General features: G+C 41.2%; 3 protein-coding genes across 16 annotated transcripts in view; all 3 read right to left on the bottom strand.

Moving 5' to 3' along the window:
- tanc1b (tetratricopeptide repeat, ankyrin repeat and coiled-coil containing 1b) overlaps nucleotides 1-6,445 on the bottom strand; it is a 103,515-nt gene extending 97,070 nt beyond the window's left edge. For 6 of the 10 annotated variants that reach the window (XM_078261781.1, XM_078261783.1, XM_078261782.1 and 3 more), the window contains exon 1: nucleotides 6,318-6,442. The gene's annotated coding sequence lies outside the window, so the exon portion shown is untranslated. Of the gene's footprint in view, nucleotides 1-6,317 lie in introns of all 10 variants that reach the window. The other 4 variants (XR_013502665.1, XM_078261787.1, XM_078261786.1 and 1 more) reach the window with 2 other exon arrangements.
- A 3,847-nt stretch (nucleotides 6,446-10,292) lies between these two features.
- Nucleotides 10,293-12,596, bottom strand: dap1b (death associated protein 1b). The gene is made up of 4 exons (XM_078261780.1): nucleotides 12,433-12,596; nucleotides 11,165-11,261; nucleotides 10,937-11,003; nucleotides 10,293-10,789 (listed from the first exon to the last, which is right to left on the bottom strand). The coding sequence occupies exons 1-4, from the start codon at nucleotides 12,500-12,502 to the stop codon at nucleotides 10,673-10,675; spliced, it is 351 nt and encodes a 116-aa protein (XP_078117906.1). The 5' UTR covers nucleotides 12,503-12,596; the 3' UTR covers nucleotides 10,293-10,672.
- Nucleotides 12,597-14,732: 2,136 nt separating this feature from the next.
- Nucleotides 14,733-25,318, bottom strand: part of pkp4 (plakophilin 4) — an 81,471-nt gene continuing 70,885 nt past the window's right edge. For all 5 annotated transcript variants that reach the window (XM_078261773.1, XM_078261774.1, XM_078261777.1 and 2 more), the window contains 10 exons: nucleotides 24,399-24,516; nucleotides 23,528-23,719; nucleotides 22,998-23,171; nucleotides 22,577-22,727; nucleotides 20,310-20,502; nucleotides 19,937-20,021; nucleotides 19,552-19,669; nucleotides 19,306-19,446; nucleotides 18,441-18,505; nucleotides 14,733-15,766 (listed from right to left, as the gene is read on the bottom strand). In XM_078261773.1, the coding sequence (XP_078117899.1) occupies nucleotides 15,521-15,766; nucleotides 18,441-18,505; nucleotides 19,306-19,446; nucleotides 19,552-19,669; nucleotides 19,937-20,021; nucleotides 20,310-20,502; nucleotides 22,577-22,727; nucleotides 22,998-23,171; nucleotides 23,528-23,719; nucleotides 24,399-24,516 (1,483 nt within the window). In that variant the 3' untranslated portion in view covers nucleotides 14,733-15,520. The remainder of the gene's footprint in view (nucleotides 15,767-18,440; nucleotides 18,506-19,305; nucleotides 19,447-19,551; nucleotides 19,670-19,936; nucleotides 20,022-20,309; nucleotides 20,503-22,576; nucleotides 22,728-22,997; nucleotides 23,172-23,527; nucleotides 23,720-24,398; nucleotides 24,517-25,318) is intronic.

Raw genomic sequence — 25,318 nt, 5'->3', positions numbered from 1 at the left:
ACTAACAAACCCTTGAAGGAGGAAGTGTGGGGAGTAGGTATGGAGGACAGCACAGTCTCAGTGCCAGCCATTGTAAGCAAAGGTTGTTATTCACACTCACATGAGTGGAAGGGAAATAACAAAAGAACAGACATTTTTATGTAACTAGTCTACCAGTTTGAATTGCTTTCAGCACAGCCCCCCCACCTTATGAGAAGCAGATATTCATCTTATGAGCAGAAAAGGAAAATGTCTTGGAATGTCAACAGCTGACATTAAAGAGTAAAGGCAATTTTTAAAGTTGTTAATACTACACCCCCAGCTTGTATAGTTTAACAGGCCAACAGTTAAAACCCAGCAACAGATCATACAGGCATGTCTACTTGCTAAACATTTCAATTACATTTTACTCTGTTAGTTTTGACTTTACCCAAAAAGCTTTAAGATACTTTCAACTTAAACATGAGGTAGACAATATGGTGTACCTAGTACAACAGTACATACTTGTAAATTACAAACACACTACTAGAAAAGGTGTAGCATATCTAGGGTAATTAGGGATCTATCCAGAACCTCTGAGTATGATGTGGGTAGTGTGTTATCAACTTGCAAAAATCAATCACCAAATCAGCATATTGTGTATGTTGGCAGCCAAAATTGCACAAGACTATGCATTTAAAACTGCAATTTTAAAAGTGAAAGGAAGTAGAGTGTGCAGCATCATCGTTTAATTCTTTAAAGCCACTTGGCAGCAATTGGCTTTAAAGAATTAAAAGAAATGAAAAGACGTCTGACAAACAGCACCTTGATGCTTACGTTTTCAAAGTATGAGATAACAGAGCTCCAAGGAGGCAAGGAATGTGCTGCAGGAATGACATATTTAGGCGACAGAGCTTATTTTTGCAATAATCCAAAATAAGCTCTGTGGCAAACAAAAGCTAATGATACTTGCACGTTCTGTTCCGCAAGATAATCTTCAAAAATGAACACCACAATTTTAGTGTTTTGTTTTTTTACAGTTGTATCGAATTGGGTATTGAGAATTATGGAATTTCGATGGTATTGGTATCGACTACTATATTTCTGGTATCGTGACATCACTAGTCCAGTCACAGACATGGGCTGATTCAAAGTTCTAGCTTGGGGCAAAGCCAGCTAGTTTCTTATTGAGGAGGACTAGCCACATGGCTCAGCGTGAAATTAAAAAGGATAACAAGTCTGATCTGCTCATTAGACTGCCATGGGAAATTTTGAAAGGACTTATTCGCCCTCTGGGGCCACTTGTCCTTTATCTTTTCTAATATGACTGCTGAATAAATCCAGACACAGGCCTACATGCTGGTGCAGGAGTGACTGTGTCTTTTTTATCCCAGCAGTGTTGCTCGGTAAAGTCTAGAGGAACAATGCGGATTCCGTCCTGGTCGTGGAACAACGGACCAGATCTTTACTCTCGCAAGGATCCTGGAGGGAGCCTGGGAGTATGCCCAACCAGTCTACATGTGTTTTGTGGATCTGGAGAAGGCGTATGACCGGGTGCCCCGGGAGATACTGTGGGAGGTGCTGCGGGAGTACCTTCTCAGGGCCATCCAATCTCTGTACGACCAAAGCGAGAGCTTTGTCCGGGTTCTCAGCAGTAAGTCGGACTCGTTTCAGGTGAGAGTTGGCCTCCGCCAGGGCTGCGCTTTGTCACCAATCCTGTTTGTAGTATTTATGGACAGGATATCGAGGCGTAGTCGGGGTGGAGAGGGGTTGCAGTTCGGTGGGCTGGGGATCTCATCGCTGCTTTTTGCAGATGATGTGGTCCTGATGGCATCATCGGCCTGTGACCTTCAGCACTCACTGGATCGGGTTCGCGTCGAGTGTGAAGCGGCTGGGATGAGGATCAGCACCTCTAAATCGGAGGCCATGGTTCTCAGCAGGAAACCGATGGAGTGCCTTCTCCAGGTAGGGAATGAGTCCTTACCCCAAGTGAAGGAGTTCAAGTACCTTGGGGTCTTGTTCGCGAGTGAGGGGACAATGGAGCGGGAGATTGGTCGGAGAATCGGCACAGCAGGTGCGGTATTACATTCAATTTATCGCACCGCTAGACGAAAAGAGAGCTGAGCCAGAAGGCAAAGCTCTCAATCTACCGGTCAGTTTTTGTTCCTACCCTCACCTATGGTCATGAAGGCTGGGTCATGACCGAAAGAACAAGATCCAGGGTACAAGCGGCCGAAATGGGTTTCCTCAGGAGGGTAGCTGGCGTCTCCCTTAGAGATAGGGTGAGAAGCTCAGTTATCCGTGAGGAGCTCGGAGTAGAGCCGCTGCTCCTTTGCGTCGAAAGGAGCCAGTTGAGGTGGTTCGGGCATCTGGTAAGGATGCCCCATGGGCGCCTCCCTAGGGAGGTGTTCCAGGCACGTCCAGCTGGGAAGAGGCCTCGGGGGAGACCCAGGACTAGGTGGAGGGATTATATCTCTAACCTGGCCTGGGAACGCCTCGGGATCCCCCAGTCGGAGCTGGTTAATGTGGCCTGGGAAAGGGAAGTTTGGGGTCCCCTGCTGGAGCTGCTACCCCCGCGACCCGACCCCGGATAAGCGGATGAAGATGGATGGATGGATGGTGTTGCTCTAGAAGTGTCAAGGAATGTTTTAGAGGGCAACCCTTGCTCTGAATTCACAGTTTCACCCCAGGCCATGGAAACTAAAGCTGAATCTAACATGTTGGAAAAAGACAAGACATTGCACATCCTCACCCGATTAAAATCAAAACTAAGCCAGCCACAGCTTTACATAACCTACATTGATTTAGCGTTGACAGATCGGAGTTTGACATGGATTTATGAATGAGTTAACAGTGCAGTGGGTCTCCTCCTAAGCAGTCACATACCAGTGTCTCCACTCTGAGCCTTTCCTTTTCTTAGAATTCTTTCTACAACAATTACACACTCCTTACATAACACCAACAACCACCACTCCTCTGAAATCATCAGCCAGCACCAGATATTTAACTGCATGCTGCGTAACAACAATCATCTAATCAGAGTTAAAGCCATTAACTCCTGCTATCACTGTTGATTACAGTAGCATTCTATTACTGATTTACCATAGCAATCAAGTGTTAATGAACATCTGGAGTAAAAAATAAATAAAGCTGTACCATTATTTCTTACATTTAATTTGACATTTGCCTCCCAGGAAGCCTGGTGTTTGATTAAGGGTAAAACATTAACAGTAGTGTTTAAAGTCTACAGGAAGTCCACGCAAACACTGAGAGATTCTCCTCTTGCTAAGATTTATCGGTCAGAGGGTCACATATAATGTACTGACTTTAAATGAAACACTATGCCTAGTAAGCCAGAATTTTAGTCAGTGCATATTTACGTGGATGGGATAGACTATAAACATGAATTACGCCTTGGGGATCAACAAAGTATTCTGAATCTGAATTCAACAGGGCTACAGACCAAGAAGCACTTTGTAGATAAGATGCCACACCCACTTGTCAATTTTGGAGTGCAGGTTTATTCTTAGCCTGTCTCACTTCATCTATAGTGAGTGAACTACTTATGATATCATTAGACATGTTCCTGGGAGTATGAACATCTCAGTAACCAGAACTACTAGTTTGTCTTACGATGACAACTTCTACTACCACCACCACCACCACCACCACCACTACTACTACTGTACAACTACTAAACTTAAAACTCAATACTAAATACGAGCCTCACAGTCTAGTTGCCATAGAGATGCCTTTATCCAGGTTTGTGATTTCACAAAGTGCTGTCCCATTCATACAGCTATTGGAGACCATACACTCTCCTGCAGTCTCCTGGATCTTTGCTGATCATAGAAATCATGTTAATTAAAGTCTGTGCGGGTCTAGGTGGTCAATTTCTGTAGATAGAGCTGCACTAGCTGCCAAAGCTAAAATAATCATGACACATTGGAAAGAACACTAATTCTGCTTTATCAGTTTGCCAATGTCAACTAAATTGATCACAAAATGAATACTTACTAACAAAATGAATACTTAGTAACAAAATTAATACTTGTAAGTAACTTGTAACTTATACAGAATTTTACACTTTGGTATGTCTGAGGCGCTCTGCATCACTACACCTCTCTCTCTCTGTCTCTGGGGCTTTCAAAAAAGCTTGACAAAAATGTAAATCAGTAACAGCTGTTACTAAGAAGCACTTCCAAACACACACGTGCTTTAGATACACACATGCAAGCATGAGCGCACTTATGCACGTGCACAAACCTAAAACTGCATACACACACTTGCTCACCTGGACTTTCAACTCATACTACAGAATATATAGAGGTTTTGGTATGAGGAATGAATTATTGGTATGTAATTCAGCAGATGCGTCATACTCGGACACTTGCCAACCCCATCACTGAAACACAAAAGCAACTCAATATGCATTGCATGAACCCAACTAATTGATAAAAATCTGGTTTTCCTATGTGCTTCTGCAATGTAGCCCCTTTCGAAAGTACAAAATCATCATCATCAACTCAGTATGGGCTGTCTGTCGGTCGGGTCACTGGCTCCAATAACTTTCCCTCCTCAGCCATAACAATGCAACTCTGATGCCAGCATCTGTTACTGGCCAACTGGCTGGGGACCATGGGAACCAGGCTCTGTAGAGACTGGGAGGCAGACTCTTGTGGCCCTTCCAATAAGATGAGTGCTCTGTAGTGCAAACATCTCATAACCCTGCAGTTGGTAGACAGTTGGGGTAGCTCTAGCCCTAGCATAGAGGCATGCAAATCCACTGTATTGGTTCCATAATCAGCGTAAAATTGCCTGAAATTATGTTGGAACGTTAATACTGACTATCTTCAGGTTAACTGGCAGTCAGCATGATTGTCAGCAGCAAAGCCTTTTCCACCTGTTGAGTTTAAATTGGAAAATCAATATATAGTGGAATTGCCCTTGAAGCTAGATTGTAACTTGACACAGGTAATAGCTAATGTTATGGCAGATAGAACGCCAAGAGGTTATGAAGACTTTATAACACTTTTTTTGAAAGAACACTGAATCAATGACTTCATGCATTCTCAAAGATCAAAGCTGCATCTTGACATTTACAAGCAATGTATCTGAAGGGGAAAACAGAGTTTTGATTTTCAAAGCACCTGGCTGAGTTACAAGGGGATTCCTTCATTATAAAATATGCTGAAAACAGCAATAGTCGTTTACAGCCAGTGGTCAAACTTCAATGACTCAATCTATGTGGGCGAACAAGATTACAGTCCTGTAGACTTAAACCTACTACTATATCTGGGTTGGGTTCTGGTTTGAAAACCACTGCGTCCAATCACAAAATGCAGACTAACATTAGCATCAAACAAGACCACACAGTTATAAGAAAAGTAATGAACCTTGTTGTAAAACATCTGCATCCTACTGAGCAGGATGTTACTCCACAATAAGTATTAGGCTACCTAAAATCAAAAGTTCTTGGATGTCTGTTCAGCTTTAGAAAGGTTAACACATACAGTAACAAGCAATTTGGGCTGTTCTGAAGTGACATGTTGTCACTGTTCTGAAGTTCTAATGATTATAATCATCATGATCAATTGATATGTAGATTGTTTTTAAGTTAAGTGTATTTAAGTTATTGTACGTATGTATGTGTATATAAACACGTTTTATACACAAACGTATATCTGTACAAACTAGCTAGTCAAATGTTTATGTTTACCTTGTTCAGCTTTGTGGTCCTTGTTTTTAGTTTATGTCTAATCCTGTGTATGTACTTTGAGAGCAACAAAAAACCGTCAAAAGAGTCAAATTTCTTGTGTGTTCTACTTGGCCATTTAAGCAGATTCTGATTCGGATAAATTTGAGGTTTTTAATGCCAGGACAACATGCACGTATGTAATAAATAAATGTAGCTACGTAATAAAAGACAAAATTCCAACGGTCAACTTGCTGGATTAACTAATCAGTTTCACTATGGCGTGTGTCCCGTTAGCTCCAGTTAACACACCAAACCAAACGGAAACGTTAGCTACCTGTAGGAAATGCTTGATTCAAGCTAACATAGCAATTGAGCTTGATGTTCAATTAGCTAACGGTAATATTTAACGTAAGTAACGTAACCGACACATAAAAAACGACCAAAGAGGCTAAATATACCCTGAATAAATAAAACACACTGCTGTCATTCCTGTTGGTTTTGACGGAAGCTCAATGGGCATGTCCCGACATTCCTCCCAACAAACTGCCACTAAAACTCCTGACAGGAACAATGTATCTCTACTTTTGTGACCCGGTTAACCGACACCTCCAGGTTAATTCCATCGACACAGCCAACGTGTGAATATTTTTTAAAGTCTTACCTGATAAATGTCATGGACATTAAAGTACCAAAAAAGTTTTCCCAGTCTTCCAGCGTATCTCCAAACGAACTCAATCCCCACTTGATCCACCAAGGTAGGCTACGGGACGCTGGGCTCCTCCTCCTCCCCGCATGAGATAATCTAGGGAGGCACATCCACAGAGGGCAGGGAATCAAGACAAACTACTCCCCTCCTTCCTCCTCCACTTTTCCTCTTCCTCCTCATGAATGCCTCATGGACACGACAGAAATGCAAGATACATGTATTAGGACAACTAAGCTGCAGGCTAAGCTGCAGGCTTGCAATTTAAGGGGGATAATCACGGGTTTGGTTCAGAGACATATCCAGAAATACTGAAGTCCTTAAAATCCTCCCAATCCCCCCAAAGAAAGTCTCTGAAATAGTTTAATCTTGGATTTTCCATATTTTATTTATCTGCTCATTATGAATTCTGTAGTTTTGTTTAAATGGATCAGTTCTTTCAGGGCCTTTCCTGCTAATAAACTGAGCACAACACACCGCTTTGTCTCAATTTTAATAGACAAAGCGGTGACAAAAGAATACATTTCTGGTAGACAATGACTGAATTTTGTATTCATTTATTTATTTTGGTAGTCAAATTAAATATGCTGAGCCTAGACATACTGAATAGCACTGATGTATCACAGCTTTACAGGCCACATTTAAGCATAAGTCTTCTGTTTATCATATTATTATTAAACAGGTCAAGGCCTCACTTTTGATTGGCTAGTTAACATTGAAGTTGGAAACTACCAAACTCACAGTTTTGGTAGGCTACTTTAAGCCTGTCTTTATTTTGTGCAACTTTATAATGCACCAGTAGGCTTCATGTCAGAGTAGAGGTGAAACGATTAGTTCATTAACCATAGAACTTTTTTACTCCATATATTAATCTCATGCCTGTCATTATTTGCTACTCTGCAGATTAGGATTTTAAACACGAGATATAAAGAAGCTCATAAAACACGGTGCATTGCTACATTAAACTATCCAAGGGCATATAATGTAACGTGGTACCACCTGAACTGGCTACAACATGAAAATGATGTATCACTCTGTTTGTTTTGTTTTCCTCGAGACCGCAGTGGGTGGGGGGGGGGGGGGGGGGATAGGGTTCTTGTTCTTGTTCAGTTTGTGTTTCTCTGTTCTGTATGTCTGCATATTAAAAAAACGGGGCCAGTCTTTATAACAAGCACTTCTACTATAATACATGTAGCTGCTAATACTTGTGTTACTGCATTGTGTTACGTAGGGATTTGTATTTTGTCTATTGTGTGTGTTGTGTGCCTCCCCTCTCTTCTCCAGGTTGATTGCTGGTGATTGCTGAGTGAGTACACCTGTGTTCACTCAGCTCCCTGGATAAAGGAGCGAGGAGACCCCACCACTTCCCTCTCTATTCTCCCATACTGTTGTTATACTGGCTGGAAGCAGGTTGTGCTTACCAGAGCATGTGTTTGAAATGTTTATCTTGTTCTTGGATTTTGTTTGTAATTTAGTCTTTGCTTTGTCATTTACGTGGAGCATTGCTGCACATTTTCTGTTTGTAATATTAATAAATTGTACTGATAATTTTGTAGCAAGCGCCTCCCATCCTTCCTTCAGTTATTTTAACACCAATGGTTACTCTCTGGTTTATAGGGTCATAACAATATCCCCAATACAATTTCGAATGTGACACTTGTAATGGAGTATTTTTATTACATGGTGTTCTTCAGTAAAGAATGTTAGAGCTGTAACAGATTAAAATTAGGTTCACTTGAAATAGCCTATTGATACCAACATCTAAACTGACCAGTTGTCCCTCTACTAGCAATCTTATCAAGTATACTCTGTGACTTCCTCCTTGTTAACGCACAATACAAAAGAATGGGTTGAAACATGAGTCAAAGCTTTTATGTAAATTTAGCCTAATTGATTTAGGTTTGTATTAGTGGCTATTAAAAGCAGGATGTCATTTAGTAGCTTTGTGTGTACTGCTGAGTCTACTTTCTGAGTCTACTGTAGGTGTCATAATACATATCAGCATATAACTTAATTTAAATGTTACTTCTATCGAGAGGCTAAAATGTTTTCACCATGCAGGGATATACAACAGTATCTAATGAACGTATAATTAGGGATCAACCGATACTGGTTTTTGAAGGCAGATGCCGATTGTTAGTAGTTAATGAAACCGATAACCGATATTTGGAACCGATATGCATTTACAGTGAAAATGGAAAATCTTTAAGTCAAAATTAAGATTTTGGAATGTTACAAATTTCAACACAAAACTTTGTTTAAATGCTTTAAGCAATTATTTAATAAATGAGAAACTTTTAACATAATAGATCAGATAGTGTTGTGGGCGGGACATTAAGTCAGACTCAGTGGTGAGTGAAACCGAAGCAGAGGGACAGACACAGAGCTGCAACGCACTTTTTAATTCATAAACTTTATCGGCCAGGGCCAATAATCGGTCTATCCCTACTTATAATCATGCAAAAGTGCAAATTAATGCTTACTGGAAAGGATTTCTAGACTATTGGACTCACCCAGTGTTGAGTGAAGCTCACAGAACACCTTAGTCTATGGTGACCTCATGAGGTGATAATATTTTATGCAGCTTGTTTTATGTGCAAAATTTGTCTCACCAGATGTGTTTAACAGAAGTGTAATGTCATAAAATCATTGTTTTCCTAGTGTCAGTTTGCATTTTTGTGTAAACTGCAATATAATGAGTAAACCTGCATACTTAACCCTTGTGTTATCTTCCTTTTTTTTACCGTTTGTTTTTGCTTTTTCCAACGTTTTAAATTTTTTCATTTTTCTTCTACACATTTTCAGCGCTTATTTCTACGTCCCATATTTTCTGATATAAAACAAAAATGTAAAACGGGTCAATGTGACCCGAAGTCAACACAAGGTTTAAAGTGTACTCTGGTGATAGTACATTTTGAGACTGCACACATCTTTTCCCACTCCCGTGTGTGAGGCGGTTATACAGTCGGTGTGCAATGTTTTCTCAGCAGTGTGGTGGGCGTCACTGGGTCAGCGAGGCTCTTTAGATGGCGGGGGGTATGGGCAGACACTGGCAGTGACATGCACCGTTTGCAAAGAGATGAGCAGATATCATTTGTGGGCTTTTTGTTACAAAGGCCCATGTATGATCACACAAGATTGGGTGTTACACACTCAACCTGTTCAAGGGCTTGGTGGAGTGGCTGTAGTATTTACACCTGCAGGTATTTTTATTGAAACTGATAACTTAAGACACATTATGTAGTGTCTAGGTGTGCACAAGTTTAACATTACCTAAAGACAGCGTTCATGCCCCACAGTCAGGTAGCTTATACTGCCTGCAAATTTAAAAGTCCAAAATAGTAAAGTATTAAGTATATGCACACTTATTCTCAAAAGGTGTGAGAGAGCATATTTAGGAAGAAATGAATATTTGTTAAAACAGTTTAAATAAAATTGGGAGGTTTAATATAGTACTGAAAATTGTTAAATCTGATCTGCCCTGGAGGGAATGTCACTGCAAGCACATTTGGCATTTCTCCGCAAGACCTCTTGTAAACTTAACGTTGGTAATGACTTTAAATATTTTGTTGCCCTTTACTGTACACACCCTTAAGCAAAGCTGAGTGGGTTCTGTAGGCCTTTATGGAACTTCCCAAAAGTTCCTACTTTCAGAAAATTTAACAGCACTACTACAAGTTCTTTTGACATTTTGACTTTTTTTTTTAAAATCACGATAGTCAGGATTTCATCATTGGCGCCTCATGTAACACCAGTTGTTTGTATAAAAGTGAATAAATGCTTGAAAAAGCAATGAAGGTTGTAAGTGTTTCGGTGCATGCAACTTACAGTTGATGTTAAGTACAATAATTGAGTGTAATAAACAGCCATTTGCTGCCACCTAGCTTACTGCAAAATAAAGCTTGAGGAATAAGGAGATCTGCAATCTTGTGATATCTAGCCATGCAATTTGTTTTTTTTATTAAATCTAGTAAGTGCCAAGCAATACATGTGAAGATTTCACTGAAGAAAAAGACCACACATCTCAAAAACCTCACTTAACCCCCGCCAACCCTCACATTAAACATACCCAAAACAATCTGGTTTTCATCAGCTGGGAAATACAAGTACAGCATTTCTCTTTTTAGAACAAGGAAAGGCACATTAAATGCTGGTTGATAGTATTCTCTCAAACAAGCACAGCCTACAAAGTAAGTCTCTCCATAAACACTGACACTTTATACACAACCTGTCAGTGCCCTCATGTCTAATGCCTCACGTCTGTCTTTCACAGTTGACCCGACATGGTTCCCTCTGGGGCATTCTTGAACTGTTTAAAACTTCCTCGGCTGCTGGATGAAAAAGACCCGCGGGCAGTGGGTCTTCTCCACTGCAGGGCGCAACTTGCTGTGCCTCACGCTCACTGGCATCTCTGTGAAGTCATGGCTCAGCTGCAAATACATCAGGCAGGAGTTTATTACACACAAGGCTCTGAGAGGCACTGGGACTAATCCAGCCAGTTACAGTTGTTTAGTATGAATTAACTTGAAATGCAACATAAGAACTGGCTTTTTTAAATAAATTAATGTTTTGTTTACTTTGTCAAGAGTTCCTGCCAGAAGAATATTAACTTGTTGCATCCTGTTAGAGGTAGTGAGGGACCTGCTGCAAGATCACACAAATTGTTTCAACAGAACAAACAAATGTTAGTAACATGATCAAAATAATTTTAAACATCTTATGGTGTGAAGTAATGCATTTCTATGTACCTTGGTTTAGTTTACAATTCAAATTCATGCATTTTATATTACAGATCATAGGCCTACCTCAGTTTATCAGACCTCTTGGTCTCCTTCTCTGGAATTCCATGGCTGGAACTGTCTTCCAAGCTTTTCTTGGCTACCCGTTTACCTCCTGCCATCACTATTGACCCAGAGAAGAAAACAGGTTTAAATTAAAGTTGTTACCTGGGGAAGAAAAACACAGCTCTGTTGCACCCGTGTTTAGCAGATTTGAAAGATTACAGTATGCTGGGGACCCTGACTCCTTTCTGCAACTATGGAAAACTCTAAACAATCTTCAGCCTAGAAATATTGCTTTTGCAGTGAATATTGCTAAACAAAACAAAAAAAAACACTATACAGATGGTCAAACATATGGTAAGCAGGTCACTGCTTGGCAGTAACTGGAATCCAAGTTGAGCGAATGGCCTACGTTTTAAAACAGTGGTAAATAACCTTTGGTTTAACTATTAAGTATACTTTACAAGACAGAAAAGGTTGCAAAGCCGCTGATGCAAAATCTTTGACATTAAACGTGAATGAGACTTTACAAGCAAGCAACGGTGTACTCAAAAATGTTAAGAAAAATTGGCGTTATAAGTAGGTTACACATGCAATAAGGAGGCAGACTACAAAAAAAAAAAAGTCAAATAAGGCATTTTTACAGCAGCATTATTATTACAGCATTTTTGACAAGTAAGCAGGGCAAACTGTTGAAGTTGATCAAATTAATTATGGCCCCGTTCCATTTAATGGGTCACGGCAATTTCAGCTCATAACTTTACCAGAGCAATGGCGTGAGCGCACCTAAATGGAACGGAGCCCCTCGGGGGGGAGAGGGTGTAATTAATGTTTTTTTAATTACACACCTGCGTTTGCCCTGCTATGACATGTTAAAATGGCTGCTGTGAAAACGGCATATCGTTTCCAATAGAATTCGGTTTGCTCGACAGGATTTTGCATGCATTAATCGTGCCTATGAGGGTTCGGCAGGTGAGAACAGTTACTTTCTCCAGCGGCCTGCTTGAAGAGAAAGTGCGTGAATCACGGTTGCACAAGCGTAGGCCGAGGGACGCAACCAGCATTATCACAGAAATCAGCGATTCAATTAGTTTCCTACGATACGATTACAATGTGTTAACCGGCGTATCATAACATGATGAAAAACAATCTGATAAAATAACGTTACTTGATTCAACGACTCGGTCTGCACGGCTCTCTATCTGTGCGAGCAGTGGAGAAACAACAAAGCTTTGGCTTTAATGTAGTTAGAAAATTCAACAGTGCAACTCGAAGTCAGCGTAAACACTTACCTGCCGGAGGGTGACCAGCTTTCAGCAGAGGAGTCTCCTTCGCTCCAGATTTGGAGAGTTGCTGCACCATTTTCGTAACTGTCCAGAGAAACTGCAAAGAAAGTACGAAACTGTTTTCAGTGCGCACTTGTTTTTATGCTCAAACGGAGATGACGTCCTGTGTGGCGACAGGAAGCCCGCAGCCCAAGACACGCCTATTTGAATTTTCACTGATGTTGAGCTTTGACTAATTAAAGCAAAACTGAAACGGCTACACAGTGACCTCATATTGATCATTAACTTTCAATTAATGTATTAGGAATACGCCTGTATTTGTGTGCATCTATTTATTTCTCTTATTTATTCATTTATTTGTTTATTTTTTGAAGGACTGTCTTATTTTGAAAATCTTGGCAAAGCCGTATTTCAAATGAAGTAGCCCAACCCACACCTGCTCTAAAGACAGTGGACCTTGAATAATCAATTCACATTTGAAAATAATCAATTCACATTTGAAAACAATAATTGCTCAATCTTTCTGCGTCTGAAAGCCTTGCTTTTGTGTAAAATGCATATGCCCTGTCATTGTGATGCTGCAAGTTGCACAACGATATCTTAAAATATATATTAATTTCCTCCTACTGGAAATGAACATTGATATCAGTATAGTGAGGCTGGCTTATACATTTTATCTTCTTAAAAATAAGGACCTCCTCATACTACGTGTCACTCAACGTAATGATGCCCTAACAATAGGATATCAATCAAACAGATTTAAACTATGTGTATAAATCCAAAGAATCACATTTGACTTGCAATCTGCTTCTACAAATACAAATAACACAAATAATTTGTGTTTCCAAGTTATGACCTGTTGCTTCACTGCAGATTTAAGCAGGTTCATTTAAATCAGTGCTTTTCAGAAGCTTGGCCCTCAGCTATGCTAAGTTCAGAGTCATTGCCCTGTCTAAACAAGCACAGCTATAGCTGATTCTCTGCCGCATCATTGATCATCATGGATATTATTCGTAGTTAGTGTCTTAGTTGCACATGTCTGAGGCCGTACAGTATGTGCTTGTGCAAAGTGCAGTAATGTACATCAACAACCTTAGCAATAAATGTTGCAGGGCAAGCTAGCTACCGGCAGGATCGAGACAGGGACCAGGGTAGGTGAATTTAAACAATGTCTGAGTTGAAAACGCATCTTGTTGACACGTAAGGGCCCTGTTCATGTGGCACAGACATATTAATTGCATTTTGTGTCTGTTAAGAGGCACAAAGGCACTCTAAAACTTGCCCCGACCACTGCCATTTTAGCTCAGCTGACGCTTGTAGTACGTAGCTGCAGCTTCTCTGTGTTACCTGCACTGATTCGGGTCGGGGTTTTTTTTATTGAAAGTACTCGCGTTGCTATAGCAATCAAGATTAACGTAAAAATTGGCTGGAATTCTCCTTTAACTCCTACTTTAACTCTTTGCTAAGGAACTCCAGAGGGGAGAGCTGCTACTTTGTTTCCTTCTCCCTTTTCCAGTTTATTGGCTTTATTTTCTTGTACTATTACTTTACTTGTGTATTATGTTGCTCCTATTACGGTTCTATTACTACTACAACTGCTAATACTTTGCTGCTTCAGAAAAAGATTTAGTGATTGCAAGCCTGATCACTACCCAACGCGCTGATATGTACAAGGCACATTTAGTGGCAGGTAGTAATCATGATCTGCTTACCTTGATGTACTTATTCATGATGTGCAGATGTGAACTTTCACAAGGGCTACTAGTAGAATAATGTAAAAGAGTATGTCTAGAATTAAAAGCTTTCACACAAATGGCAAAAAATCTGGACGTGGGCCCCTGGTTAGCTCACCTGGTAGAGCGGGCCCCCATATATAGAGGTTTACTCCTCGACGCAGTGGCCCTTTGATGCAGGTCATTCCCCCTCTCTCTCCCCTTTCCAGTCTAAGCTGTCCTATCCAAATAAAGGCCTAAAATGCCCCAAAAAAATCTTAAAAAGAAAAAAAGATCTGGACGTTTACAAGTTTATGTGAACCTATTAAACACAGTTTTATGAAACACAGGGCTGCTGATTGAAAGCTGGCCTCCCTGCACTCATGTCTGTGTAGATACAAAAAAAAAATGTTTCCTTCCCGATTGGAAACTACAGAGAAAAAAAAAAAACTGTCCAAAGGAGAAAAAGGAGTTTGATTTCTCTTTTGGGTCTCTCCATATTCACATTAATTTCCATTTGAGCATAGAAAATGGCAGTACGGAGTGAGAAAGATATGTTTGCACTGTACCTGTGAAAAGATGCAATTACACGTGTTTAAAAAACAAAACTGACCTTTTATTATTTTTAGCATGGTTGTGTTATGATGCCATCTTTGTCCACATATTTCTTCATATATTTATATATCTATAGAGATTTGACATGGCACGTTTCTTTTTTTTTTTAACCAGTGCTGATGAGTGTAAACCAGGTAACATGTTTTTTTTTTTCTTTCTGTATTTACAATAAAATGAAAGAAATGTACAAGACTCCATGGCATTACACAGCTTCAACATAAAGTACAGATACAATTTGATCCCTCTGTACAATCTAACATCATTAGTTTACTATTATTATTTTTTTTCTTTTAACGGATATGAGTTCATGATCCATTTTGGCTTCAGCACATACACATTCCCCATCTTGACTCTTACCGCCGACCCTCGCTCACATGACTCACACCTTTCACCATGCTATCACAGCTAAGAGTTTCATAAAGAAAATAAAACTAACATCTAGACAGAGCAGGACGCACGTCTCCTCGCTGTAGTGTAGGGTATCGTCCCTCAACAGATCCCCAGCATGATTCCATCTTCCTCTACTAAATAAAAAATAATATATATATAAAAAAAAAACATTCCTTGATTTCCTTCTTTGGCACACATTCCATCTTTCCATCTGCTATCGCTCAGTTGAATTCATCCTTCACACACAGGCATTCACTTTAAAACAAACACACTTATGAAGCCAAGTTCATGAAAACGTTTTGTCGGTTCTTGTGTGCTCCCCGGGCTCCTCGCCACGGCTGAGGGGAGTAGACGCCCCATCAGGAGTATCTCCAGACCTATACCCAGGAGTCAGGAGAGCCAGGGTACTGCTCCGCCCTGTAGGACGGCCTCCGTGTGCTAGCGTAAAAGTCCACATAGTTGGTGGTGGATTTCAGTCCGTGAGGCTGGGAGCTGTAGTCGACTGTGGGCGGGTAGGTGATGACCTCCTCCAAGTACGGGTCGTCGTAGCCGTGGGGATGCTGCAGGTACATACTGTACGTATCGTAGTTCCTCCTGCCAGGCTCCTCTGTATAATACACAGGCTGCATGGGAAAGAGACAGGTGGATATGCAATATGATGAAGAGCCAGCAGTTATAATTCTTATGAAATGTCATGAAGTCAAATGTTTTTGATACTCTTTAGATTTCAATTCCTAGAGATTCCTCACAGGAAAATGACCCATGTACTGTATGTAATCAAGGGAAAGTGTTTAAAAAAACAATATATTTTTACCTCACTATTTACTGTTCACTCCCTTTACACCTCATCACAGCTGTATTACCTAATGCAAACCGAACATTTCCTACTGCTGCTGCCTCATATTTAAAACCTTCAAACTGGCAAAACCGGGATTGGCTCTTATTGTGAAGCAGGAAAAAGTGCATTCATCACCAAGGTTACCACCGACTGCGTTTGTTCACTAGGAACAAGTCTGCGAACTTAGACATGGTCATTTCTGGCATTTTTTGCAGGTGACCGGCTGCACACCTCTCGTTTGTTTAATCCATACAAAAACTGAGGTGTAAAAACATCAAGTTGTGTATTTTTCTTTTTTTTACGATTATTTTTGGGGCATTTTTAGGCCTTTATTGAGAGGACAGCTGAATAAATGAAAGGGGAGAGAGAGGGGGAATGACATGCAGCAAAGGGCCGCAGGTCAGAGTCGAACCCGGGCCCGCTGCGTCGAGAGAGAAACCTCTATATATGGGTGCCCGCTCTACCAACCGAGCTATCCGGGTGCCCTCAAGATGTGTTTTTATAGGGGTTATGTGCCAGACAATTTCTTGTCCAGTCGGTTCTTCTCATCTAACTCTTAGCAAGAATGATATAGTATACAAGTATAAGTATATATCATAAAAAATATTCCCATAATATATACACAATGCACGTTTTTTTTTAAAACCAGTAAGCTAATCAATCACCTTTTAGTCCACACATCTATAGCTACTAATGAAAAAAAAACTACTTCAAGGTAAATGGTAGAAATCTAGAAGATAGATAGAATTTGTCTGAAATAAATGGGATGATGACTGTCCTCATGCATTAACTAGTCTAAATGTGATTGGGCTGGGCCGCCCCCCCCCTGTTATCTGAATGGGCACACATGGATGTGTTCCACAGTGACAAGTGCCTGAGATGCGCCCAGACCATCCCAATCCCAGCAGTCACATTCACTCTCGCTCAGACAATAGCTGATGAGCTGGGCCATTCCCAGCATCGCTATTTATTCGCAGTGGAATACGCGTCAGTCTCTTTGTATTAGTCAAGTGGGGTGGAAGAGCCAGCCATCCTCGCCAGATTTATACAGCACGGTGGAGGGATCTCAAACAAGGGCCTTGTACCATTACTATCAAACACTTCCTAGAAGAAAACATCGGTTTACAAAGGTGGGATCACCTCTAAAGTTAGATTTCTTAGTCTAAACGATGAAGCCAAGTAGGTCTGAAGCGATAAGTCAATTGTCAAAAAAAAAAAGTTAAACATTCTCTCGTTCCACCTGCTTTTCTGCCTTGTAAATCGTTAGCAATTGATATCTTTAAACTGTTGTTTCGGATAAAACAAGCCATTTGAAGATGTCACCTGAGGCTATGGGGAATTGTGACAGGCATTTCTATTTTTTAGATAATTTTTTGGGCTTTTCCGCCTTTATTTGATAGGACAACTAGGTAAGAAAGGGGAGAGAGGGGGAAGACATGCAGGAAATCGTCACAGGTCGGATTCGAACCCTGGACCTCTGTGTCGAGGCATAAACCTCTCAGTATATGTGCGCCTGCTCTACCCACTAAGCCCACCCGGCCACGTGACAGGCGTTTGTTTTACCATTTTCTGACAACAGATAAACGAAAATAATCATTAGTTGCAGGCCTAGTGCACAGCTTTAATTGGTTGTATTTTGTTAATGTTATGGTGTTTGATCCATTTAAACCGCTACCAACATTTAAATATGCAATATTGATTCGCTTCTGACTTGAAACATGCGAAATTCTCAGGCGTTTTCACCTGAAGCATCGTGACAACATGATCATGATAGTACATTGTGCAGTGCCTTATTCTACATGCCCCAAATGCATGTTATTGTATGTGATTACCCCAATGCTATTATATTATGTCATTGTGGGGGGTGCTGTGTGTTGTTGGGATGTCCAGATCCAAACAAACCAAATGTGGGACTGTGTGGGGTTTGTGTGGGACAATGTGGGACACGTTACCTACGCTAGCTCGTAACATCTCCATGCTTTGCCCTCTGGTTGAGTCAGTAGCACACAATAGACTATGCAGGTTACAGGTTAGGCTTTGTGGGACTCACATGTACTGTGTTTCCACCATATTCTGCCTAAATCCGTTGTACGCAGTTTGATTGACGTTAAACACAGCCCTGCGACAGCCTTACCTGCTTTCTTCAACACGTTGGGTAAAGGCCAGATTTTAGAAAACCGTCTGTCCTGCAGTGGGTTGACTTTTCAAAACTAGAGCCAATCTGCATAAAGCAGGACACCTGGTCACCCTAGTCGTTGTATACATTATAATTGTGTAAAACGTTCTGCACAAATAAACCCAACTTAAAAAAAAGGGTAAATACAGAGTAATTTGCGTTGCGGAAATAATCTCATTGGGTACTGCAGCAGGGTTGAATCAGAGCATACAAACCACGTGCAGATAAGAAAGCAAAGACTGTGAAGTAGAACCAAACATTTATAAAGAATGATTATATTCACCTGTGTTCTTCGGGACTCCTCTCTTGTGGGAGATGAGTAATAATATGGAGAAGGCTTTCCAGACCCTGGAAAAATAAAAAAAAATTAAAATTAAAAAAAGCAATTCAGTGAGCCTTGATAAAAATACACTTCATTACTTCATTTCATATCAGTGAAAAAGTCTGCACAATCCCTTCGGGCAAATGTCTGTATTTAGATAGAGCAGGATCAAGAAGTGCTATGCTGTGCTGGGGAGAGAAATAACACCAAATAATAGAGTTGGCCACTGCTGTTCTGTTGTTTGCATAGCCCATGGGATGGGTATTTTAGTTGGCACTTTATCCAACCGGTGGAATCCTAAAACTCAATTTCCATTTCGCTATGTAATGCGTGGCCTTTCTAGGCTGCAGCTCATTTTGTTTACTCTGCTCTGTCCCTGCACCAGCCAACCAGCGTAGGCTGGCAAGAGCTCTCATCTGGCTGTAGTATGTCTGGGTACCCACTCACTGCCCCTGTCTGCATGCAACTTGGGCCTGCTAACAATGGCATCATTGTTGAGTGTCCACCACTGGCTGGCCAGTTCACTTTACTGCTGTGCAGACCAGCTCTGAAGTGCTCAGAATTAAAATGACTGCCTGTCTCAGGGATGGCAGGCTTTAGTGAAGATGATAACAGAGGACTGTCTTGGCAGGGAGATGAGACAGGCCATGGAATCTGCTTGGAGCTTTATGAGGGATAAAATAGATAAAGCCCTGAACAGAAAGGACCAGAGGGTAGCCTGTGATTACAGTCTGGTGCAGATAGTGGATACTATGGTTTTAAAGACTACTAATATGCAAACTGTATGCACTTTCAATAGCTTTTAGATGTGTGCATGTTTGAGTACCTGTATACTGCTTTTTATGGATACTGTTGTCCCCTTGGTAATTATAAAATTGCATAGTTGACTGTGCTCTCTGGTAATCTCTGATAGTGTCTCTATGCTCTTTGATGCCCAGCATGGCAGGAGACGACGTGGCACTGACAGCTGTAAAGAGAAAAGCACATTCTAACCATAAATTCCAGAGGTTTTCCTGTTTCACTCATTGAGTCTATTTTCATCTGGCAGGGTCTGTAGGAAACTAGAGCATACCAGGGTGGTTGACTGGGGACATCTGAATGGTGCTGGTGGGGAGGGTGGGCTGGGACTTAAACCTGTCCCGTTCAAGTGTTGACACTGGAGTGAGGAAATGGTTTTGGCTCCATCCATCCTGTTAGGAAGAAGAGAGAGGAAACCTGGTGGTGAGAATAGCTAGAGCCGTGCTGGATTTAAAATGCCCTTTCTTTGGTCACAGAGGGAATATTTAAAAATATTCCTTTGCTGTGTGGTCCACAGCAAACTTATATTAATAAAAGGCAGTTTTAGCATTTTTTTTGATGGTATTTACAAAACATGTATTTCATTCAGTACACATGAAACATAATTACTTATATCAACTGTTTTTTTTCTTACAGTTAATCAATCCAAATGTTCTTACTTTCTTATAGATGGTGCGCAGATCCCGGTACTGCCACAGTGTGTTCAGCACTTGAGCAGCTGCTTTTACCACCTTCATAGAGTACCTGGAAGACATACAAAAAAATAAACATGTATTTTTGAGTATTCCTGAATCACTTTAACCTCATTTTAAATCACACTGTAAATATAAGAGGGCAGTACAATTGAAGGAAAACTCCCACTGTCCAGGACAGTCTGTACAGAACAGCCACCAGCCACATATGGCTGATGACTATTTGTGTTCTGGCAGTGCATTTGAGCATGTGCACATGTTAGCGAGTCAGATTTGCATCAGTGTGTACTCTTCCCCCTCACTAAAAGCATTGGGACAAATGCATGCTGCTATAGCCCACCTGTCTCCTCTGCCCTTGGTGATGTTGACCAGCTTCTCGATGCCGCCCGTGTCGGCCAAGGCCTTGGCGTTCTCCATGTTTTTGCTGGTGACCTCGTGCAGAGTGCAACAGATGGCCGCCACCGTCTCGTCTGACAGCAAGGTGGTGTTTCCCCCGGGGAGACGATTAACCAGGTCCCTCATTGCATACTTCCCTGAGAGGGAGGAGGGGGAAGTGAGACATGCAGCTAACAAAGTAATAACATACTGTACTGCAGGTTTGTGAGCAGAAGCTTATGCACAGAGATAAGACATACAGACATGTAGTGCATTTATTTTCCCATGTTACATAATGTATAGGTGAATGTCTGCCACAGTGACCTAAACTATATTTTGTCCTTTCTATATCATGAATGATATATTCATTCTGCTCGAGACTGCAGTGAGGTAGGCAGTTTTCCTAAATGACATTGCATTATCATCACAAGGACGTCGGCGTGTGAGCATCCTACTGTTAAAAAAAGGAGGAGGATTGTTTCCCCCATCTCTCCTTCAGCAGAGCAGCCCAGCTGAGGGACCTGGATATATGCAGCACAAACACACACGCTAGAGTTTAGATTCTCTGCCCAAGCCCAAGGCCGAACCGGACCCCGATATTTTCCGCCGCTATCCTCGGGCCGGGCCGGGCCCTTGATCAAGCATTTGTGTTTTTTTAATCATTACTTTATTAGCCTTATTCGGTGGGGAGAAAGCTATGCCTCTCCAGCTTCTTCCGTAGCTTTGGGTGTATGTCCTGCACTGACTTGAGTGTGAGGTAAACTGGGCTACATCGTGTCTCCCCCCATCTGCAGCACTGTTCACGGCCAGTGCATCAGCATGCAGACCGTGGCGAAGGACAGTATTAATTAGGTGATCGAGACAAGAAAGTCTCCTATATGGTTCCAGGGCTTTGATTATGTTGATGCCTTGATCTGTTACCCTCACTATTTGGCTGAGGGAGCAGCTAGGGTCGAGGTTTCTTCATTCGGATCCATTTGCGATCCATTCCATTCTGAATAAACAAACAGCGCAGTTTACATGCTTCGTCCTTGTTGCATTACCGGTATTTATTAAGATAATTCTAAACAGATTTCTGTAGTTCAAACAATTCTTAATTGTAGTTGAGAACGTCAGTTATAACAGCCCACGTATTAAAAAATTGTTGGGTTTAAATCGGGCTCGGGCTCATAATTACAGTTAATGTATCGGGCCGGGCTCGGACGCAACGTGCACAGGCTCGGGTAGGGTCGGGCTTGATTTTTTTGGGCCCGATCTAAGCTCTAACACACGCATGCGCCTTAGATGGAGCTTAGATCGTGAGATAGAGACGCACGCGCACGCACACACACACACACACACAATTTCACTATCTTTGTGGGGACCCGTCACTGACATAATGCATTCCCTAGCCCCTTACCCTAACCACACCATCACAACTAAATGCCTAACCTTAACCCTTACCCTCACCCTAACCATAACCTAATTCTAACCCTAATCATAAAACCAAGTCTTAACCCTCAAACAACCCTTTAAACATGTGGGGTCCAACATTTTGGCCCCACAAAGCTGGTCGGACTCCACAAGTATACTGTATTCCTGGTTATGTAGTTAAACAAGAACCCCCCCACCCACACACACAAACAAACAACCAAAACCACGTTAAAACAAACAAACACTGCAACTCCTCCCCCATCTGCCTACAGGTGTCACCCCTGCATTGCTGGAACGGTAACTCCTCATTAATTCCACACAGAGAGCACATAAAACTTTCTTTTCATTAAATGAGACTGTTTCATGGAACAAAAAGGTCTGGAGTAGGTGAAATAAAAATATGATAACCAGTTGTTAAAATGTTCACAAAACATTGTTTCTGTTTCTGCGTTTGATTAAAAACACTGATTTTAAACACATTGTCATGCTGTCAGTAGCTCTACTATGCAAATCATGAAACTGTTTGGGATATCAGGTGTTGAATACACATATGATTATATAATCAAATGTTCACAATATTGTATGTCTTGCATTGCCCATTGTGCATCAGTAACATTTCCAAAGGAGCCTGCTGTATATATCTCCCTATACATCTATTAATAATAATAATAATAATAATAATAATAATAATGATAATAATAATAATAAATAATAATATTTCTGTACTGAGCAATTAGCAACAGCATCAATACTCTTCATATATGTGTATTTTCTTATTCAGCTCATCTGGATCCATCACAGTTTGAGAGTATGACTGACCTATGAGCTCCTTGTTCCTGACATCCAGCGCCATGTTTCTCAGAGCAGTGGCAACTGAACACACCACCCTGTCGTTATCCATCCGCAGCAGCTCCACTAGGATGGGCAGACCCTTTTCCTTACGTACTGCTGCACGAATGTATGCTGCAAACTGCACACACAGAAACACACACAAAAGGCATTAAACCTTCAAAAGGATCTAGACAACACAGGGGTAAATGGATGGTGTTGAGGTATGCATTTTAAACGTGTGTGATTCTGAGTGTAAAACTGACGTTGTTAAATAAAGCTGTTAAATCCTTTTAAACCAGTTGAATAGATGCTTTCTCTCAGAGGATATCACACTTAACAATGTGTACAAAAGCAAAGGAGAATGTGTGTATTTGTTTGTGTGTACATAGATACACAAACATTACTGTACCTTCCAGTTGCCGGCTGACAGGTTCTGAAGGGACCCAGCGGCGCCCTCGAGAGTGGCGGGATTTGAGCTCTCAGCCAGCAGTGTCAAGTAAGGCTTAACCACCGAGGGGTGCCATAGCATCTCTGCCCCCTTGGGAGACTTGGAGAAGCCGGGGATGGGTCCCACACCGTCCCACTGAACAAACAACCACAGTGTTTAGTCAGGCTGGAATACAGGTTCTGATGCAGACTTTTTTCATTTATTTTCCAAAATTCTCTTGGAATGTGAAAAAAAAGCCTCATTAAAATTAAACCAAATGACAGTAATAGTACAGCTGAACAGCTTAGAGGTATTGCTGTGACCATTCACGGGGAATGTGACCTATTATATTGCAGCACAATGAAGTTAGATTTAGACTTTTTTTCTTTTCAGAAATATGCTACTATACACAATGTAGCACACGGCTGTGTGTTTTTTTGTGTGTGGTCTGTACGGTTTGCAAAATAATTTGAATACAGCTCTGAGCCTCTATCTAAAAACACCACACTCACTGTGTCTTCCTGCAAGCTCTTTTTTTTCTTCTTTTTCTTCCTGCCCCAGCAGCTGGAATCCACCTCTTTACTGGGCGACTCGCTTCCCAGTAAGCCGTCTAGCTCCTCTCCCCCTATCTGCCGGGATGGCGGCAGCTCCAGCTCCAGACGATATGACAGGTTCCTTAGAGTGCAAATACAGTTCTCCACAATCTGATGGTGGGCAGAGGGAGAAAGGGGTTTGGGTGGGTGATTATAGCAGCAACTTTCTAAATCACCATGACATAAACTACAATAGAATAAACTCTGTGCAGCATGCTACACTATCTACAGCTAATGTGAGGTACACAGTCCTGCTATTTGTGGCGTTACAAATCAGTTCGTTATGGGACCCAAAGGGTCTCCAGTTAGAAAGAATATCTGGACCAGAGCAAATGGATTTTAGTCCACGCTGTTTGAGTTCTGTGCAGGCTTTGCCTCAGAGAATGTCAATGAGCATACATGTTTGACAGAATTAAGGGGCCCAGTTCCCAGGGGATGCAATCTCCACTTTACAGAAGAGCCACTTGACTTTTTATGTCTTTTACAGTGCACAGATGTGTGTCTGAGAGATCTGATTTAATTTCTGCTGCTACCATGGAAAAATGTTAATATACTGTATACCAGGTCAATAAGCTAGTCTATCAGATTCTGAATATTGTGTATGTATAAGTTGTGCTTTGGATGATAAAGTACATGAAATAGTTGCTGCTGGATGATGTGGGGGTCATTCAGACACAGGCAATAAAATGATTAAAATGGGATTAAGTGGGATTTTCCCCCAGAGCCTCTTATCATGTGGCAGCATGTATTCCTTCTGGCTAAGTGCGTGTGTGTATGTTTTAGTGTGTACCTTGCTGTCGAAGTCAGAGGTGTTTACACAGGCTTTGATGACGTAGAGTAGTGAGTCAACCAGGCCCTCACAAACCCGCATCTGTTTTCTGGCCTCCTCACCAGCTGAACTCAGGTTCCTTTTGAAAAGCACATCACACACACACATACAAATAAATTAGACCTTTGATTTGGGGCTTTGCTCAACAAACAAATGAGAATACGCAAATACACAAAATGACAGCTACGTGTGTGTGTTTGTGTGTCCCACTTGAATGTACAGTATAATGTAGGTTTTTCTGTCTCCATACACCATCCATAATGTATGAAGGCAGTGTGGTCTGATTGAAGTTATAATTGCCTTTGGCTGAGTAAATAAGGAACTCTCACACACACACACACACACACACACACACACACACACACACACACACACACACACACACACACACACACACACACACACACACACAAACGACCATATCTATGCATCTATACACACACACGAACAACCATATCTATGCATCTATACACATACACACACACACACACACACACTTCAACAAATTAAAGGCTAAACTCTACATGTCTTGTCTTCAAAGGAAGACTCCCCGGGAGAGAAGCTGGAAATATTACATCTGGACTGTAATAGTCTATGAAATGATTATGAATTTGAAACAGACACAGGACAGCTCAAAATCATAGCTATTTGACTAAAACATGGACAATTACCAGAGTTTATGTAATTTGTCTTTTGATGTTGTACATAACAATAATTATTTATGACAAAATACACACCGTTCTGATACTGGTCTCTAAAATTGATTGAAGTTTTTTGTGTTTACGTTTATGGGAGGTCACGCCAGTATTATATTTTTCTCAAAGACAACATTAACATAGCTATTTACAGAAGAGCCATCCTATGAGCCAAAGCCGGTCTAC

Source organism: Sander vitreus, chromosome 11 (genome assembly GCF_031162955.1).
Source record: "Sander vitreus isolate 19-12246 chromosome 11, sanVit1, whole genome shotgun sequence".
NCBI classification, from domain to species: domain Eukaryota; kingdom Metazoa; phylum Chordata; class Actinopteri; order Perciformes; family Percidae; genus Sander; species Sander vitreus.
Note: the sequence above shows the minus strand (reverse complement) of the source record. Positions and strands in the feature narration are given on the sequence as shown.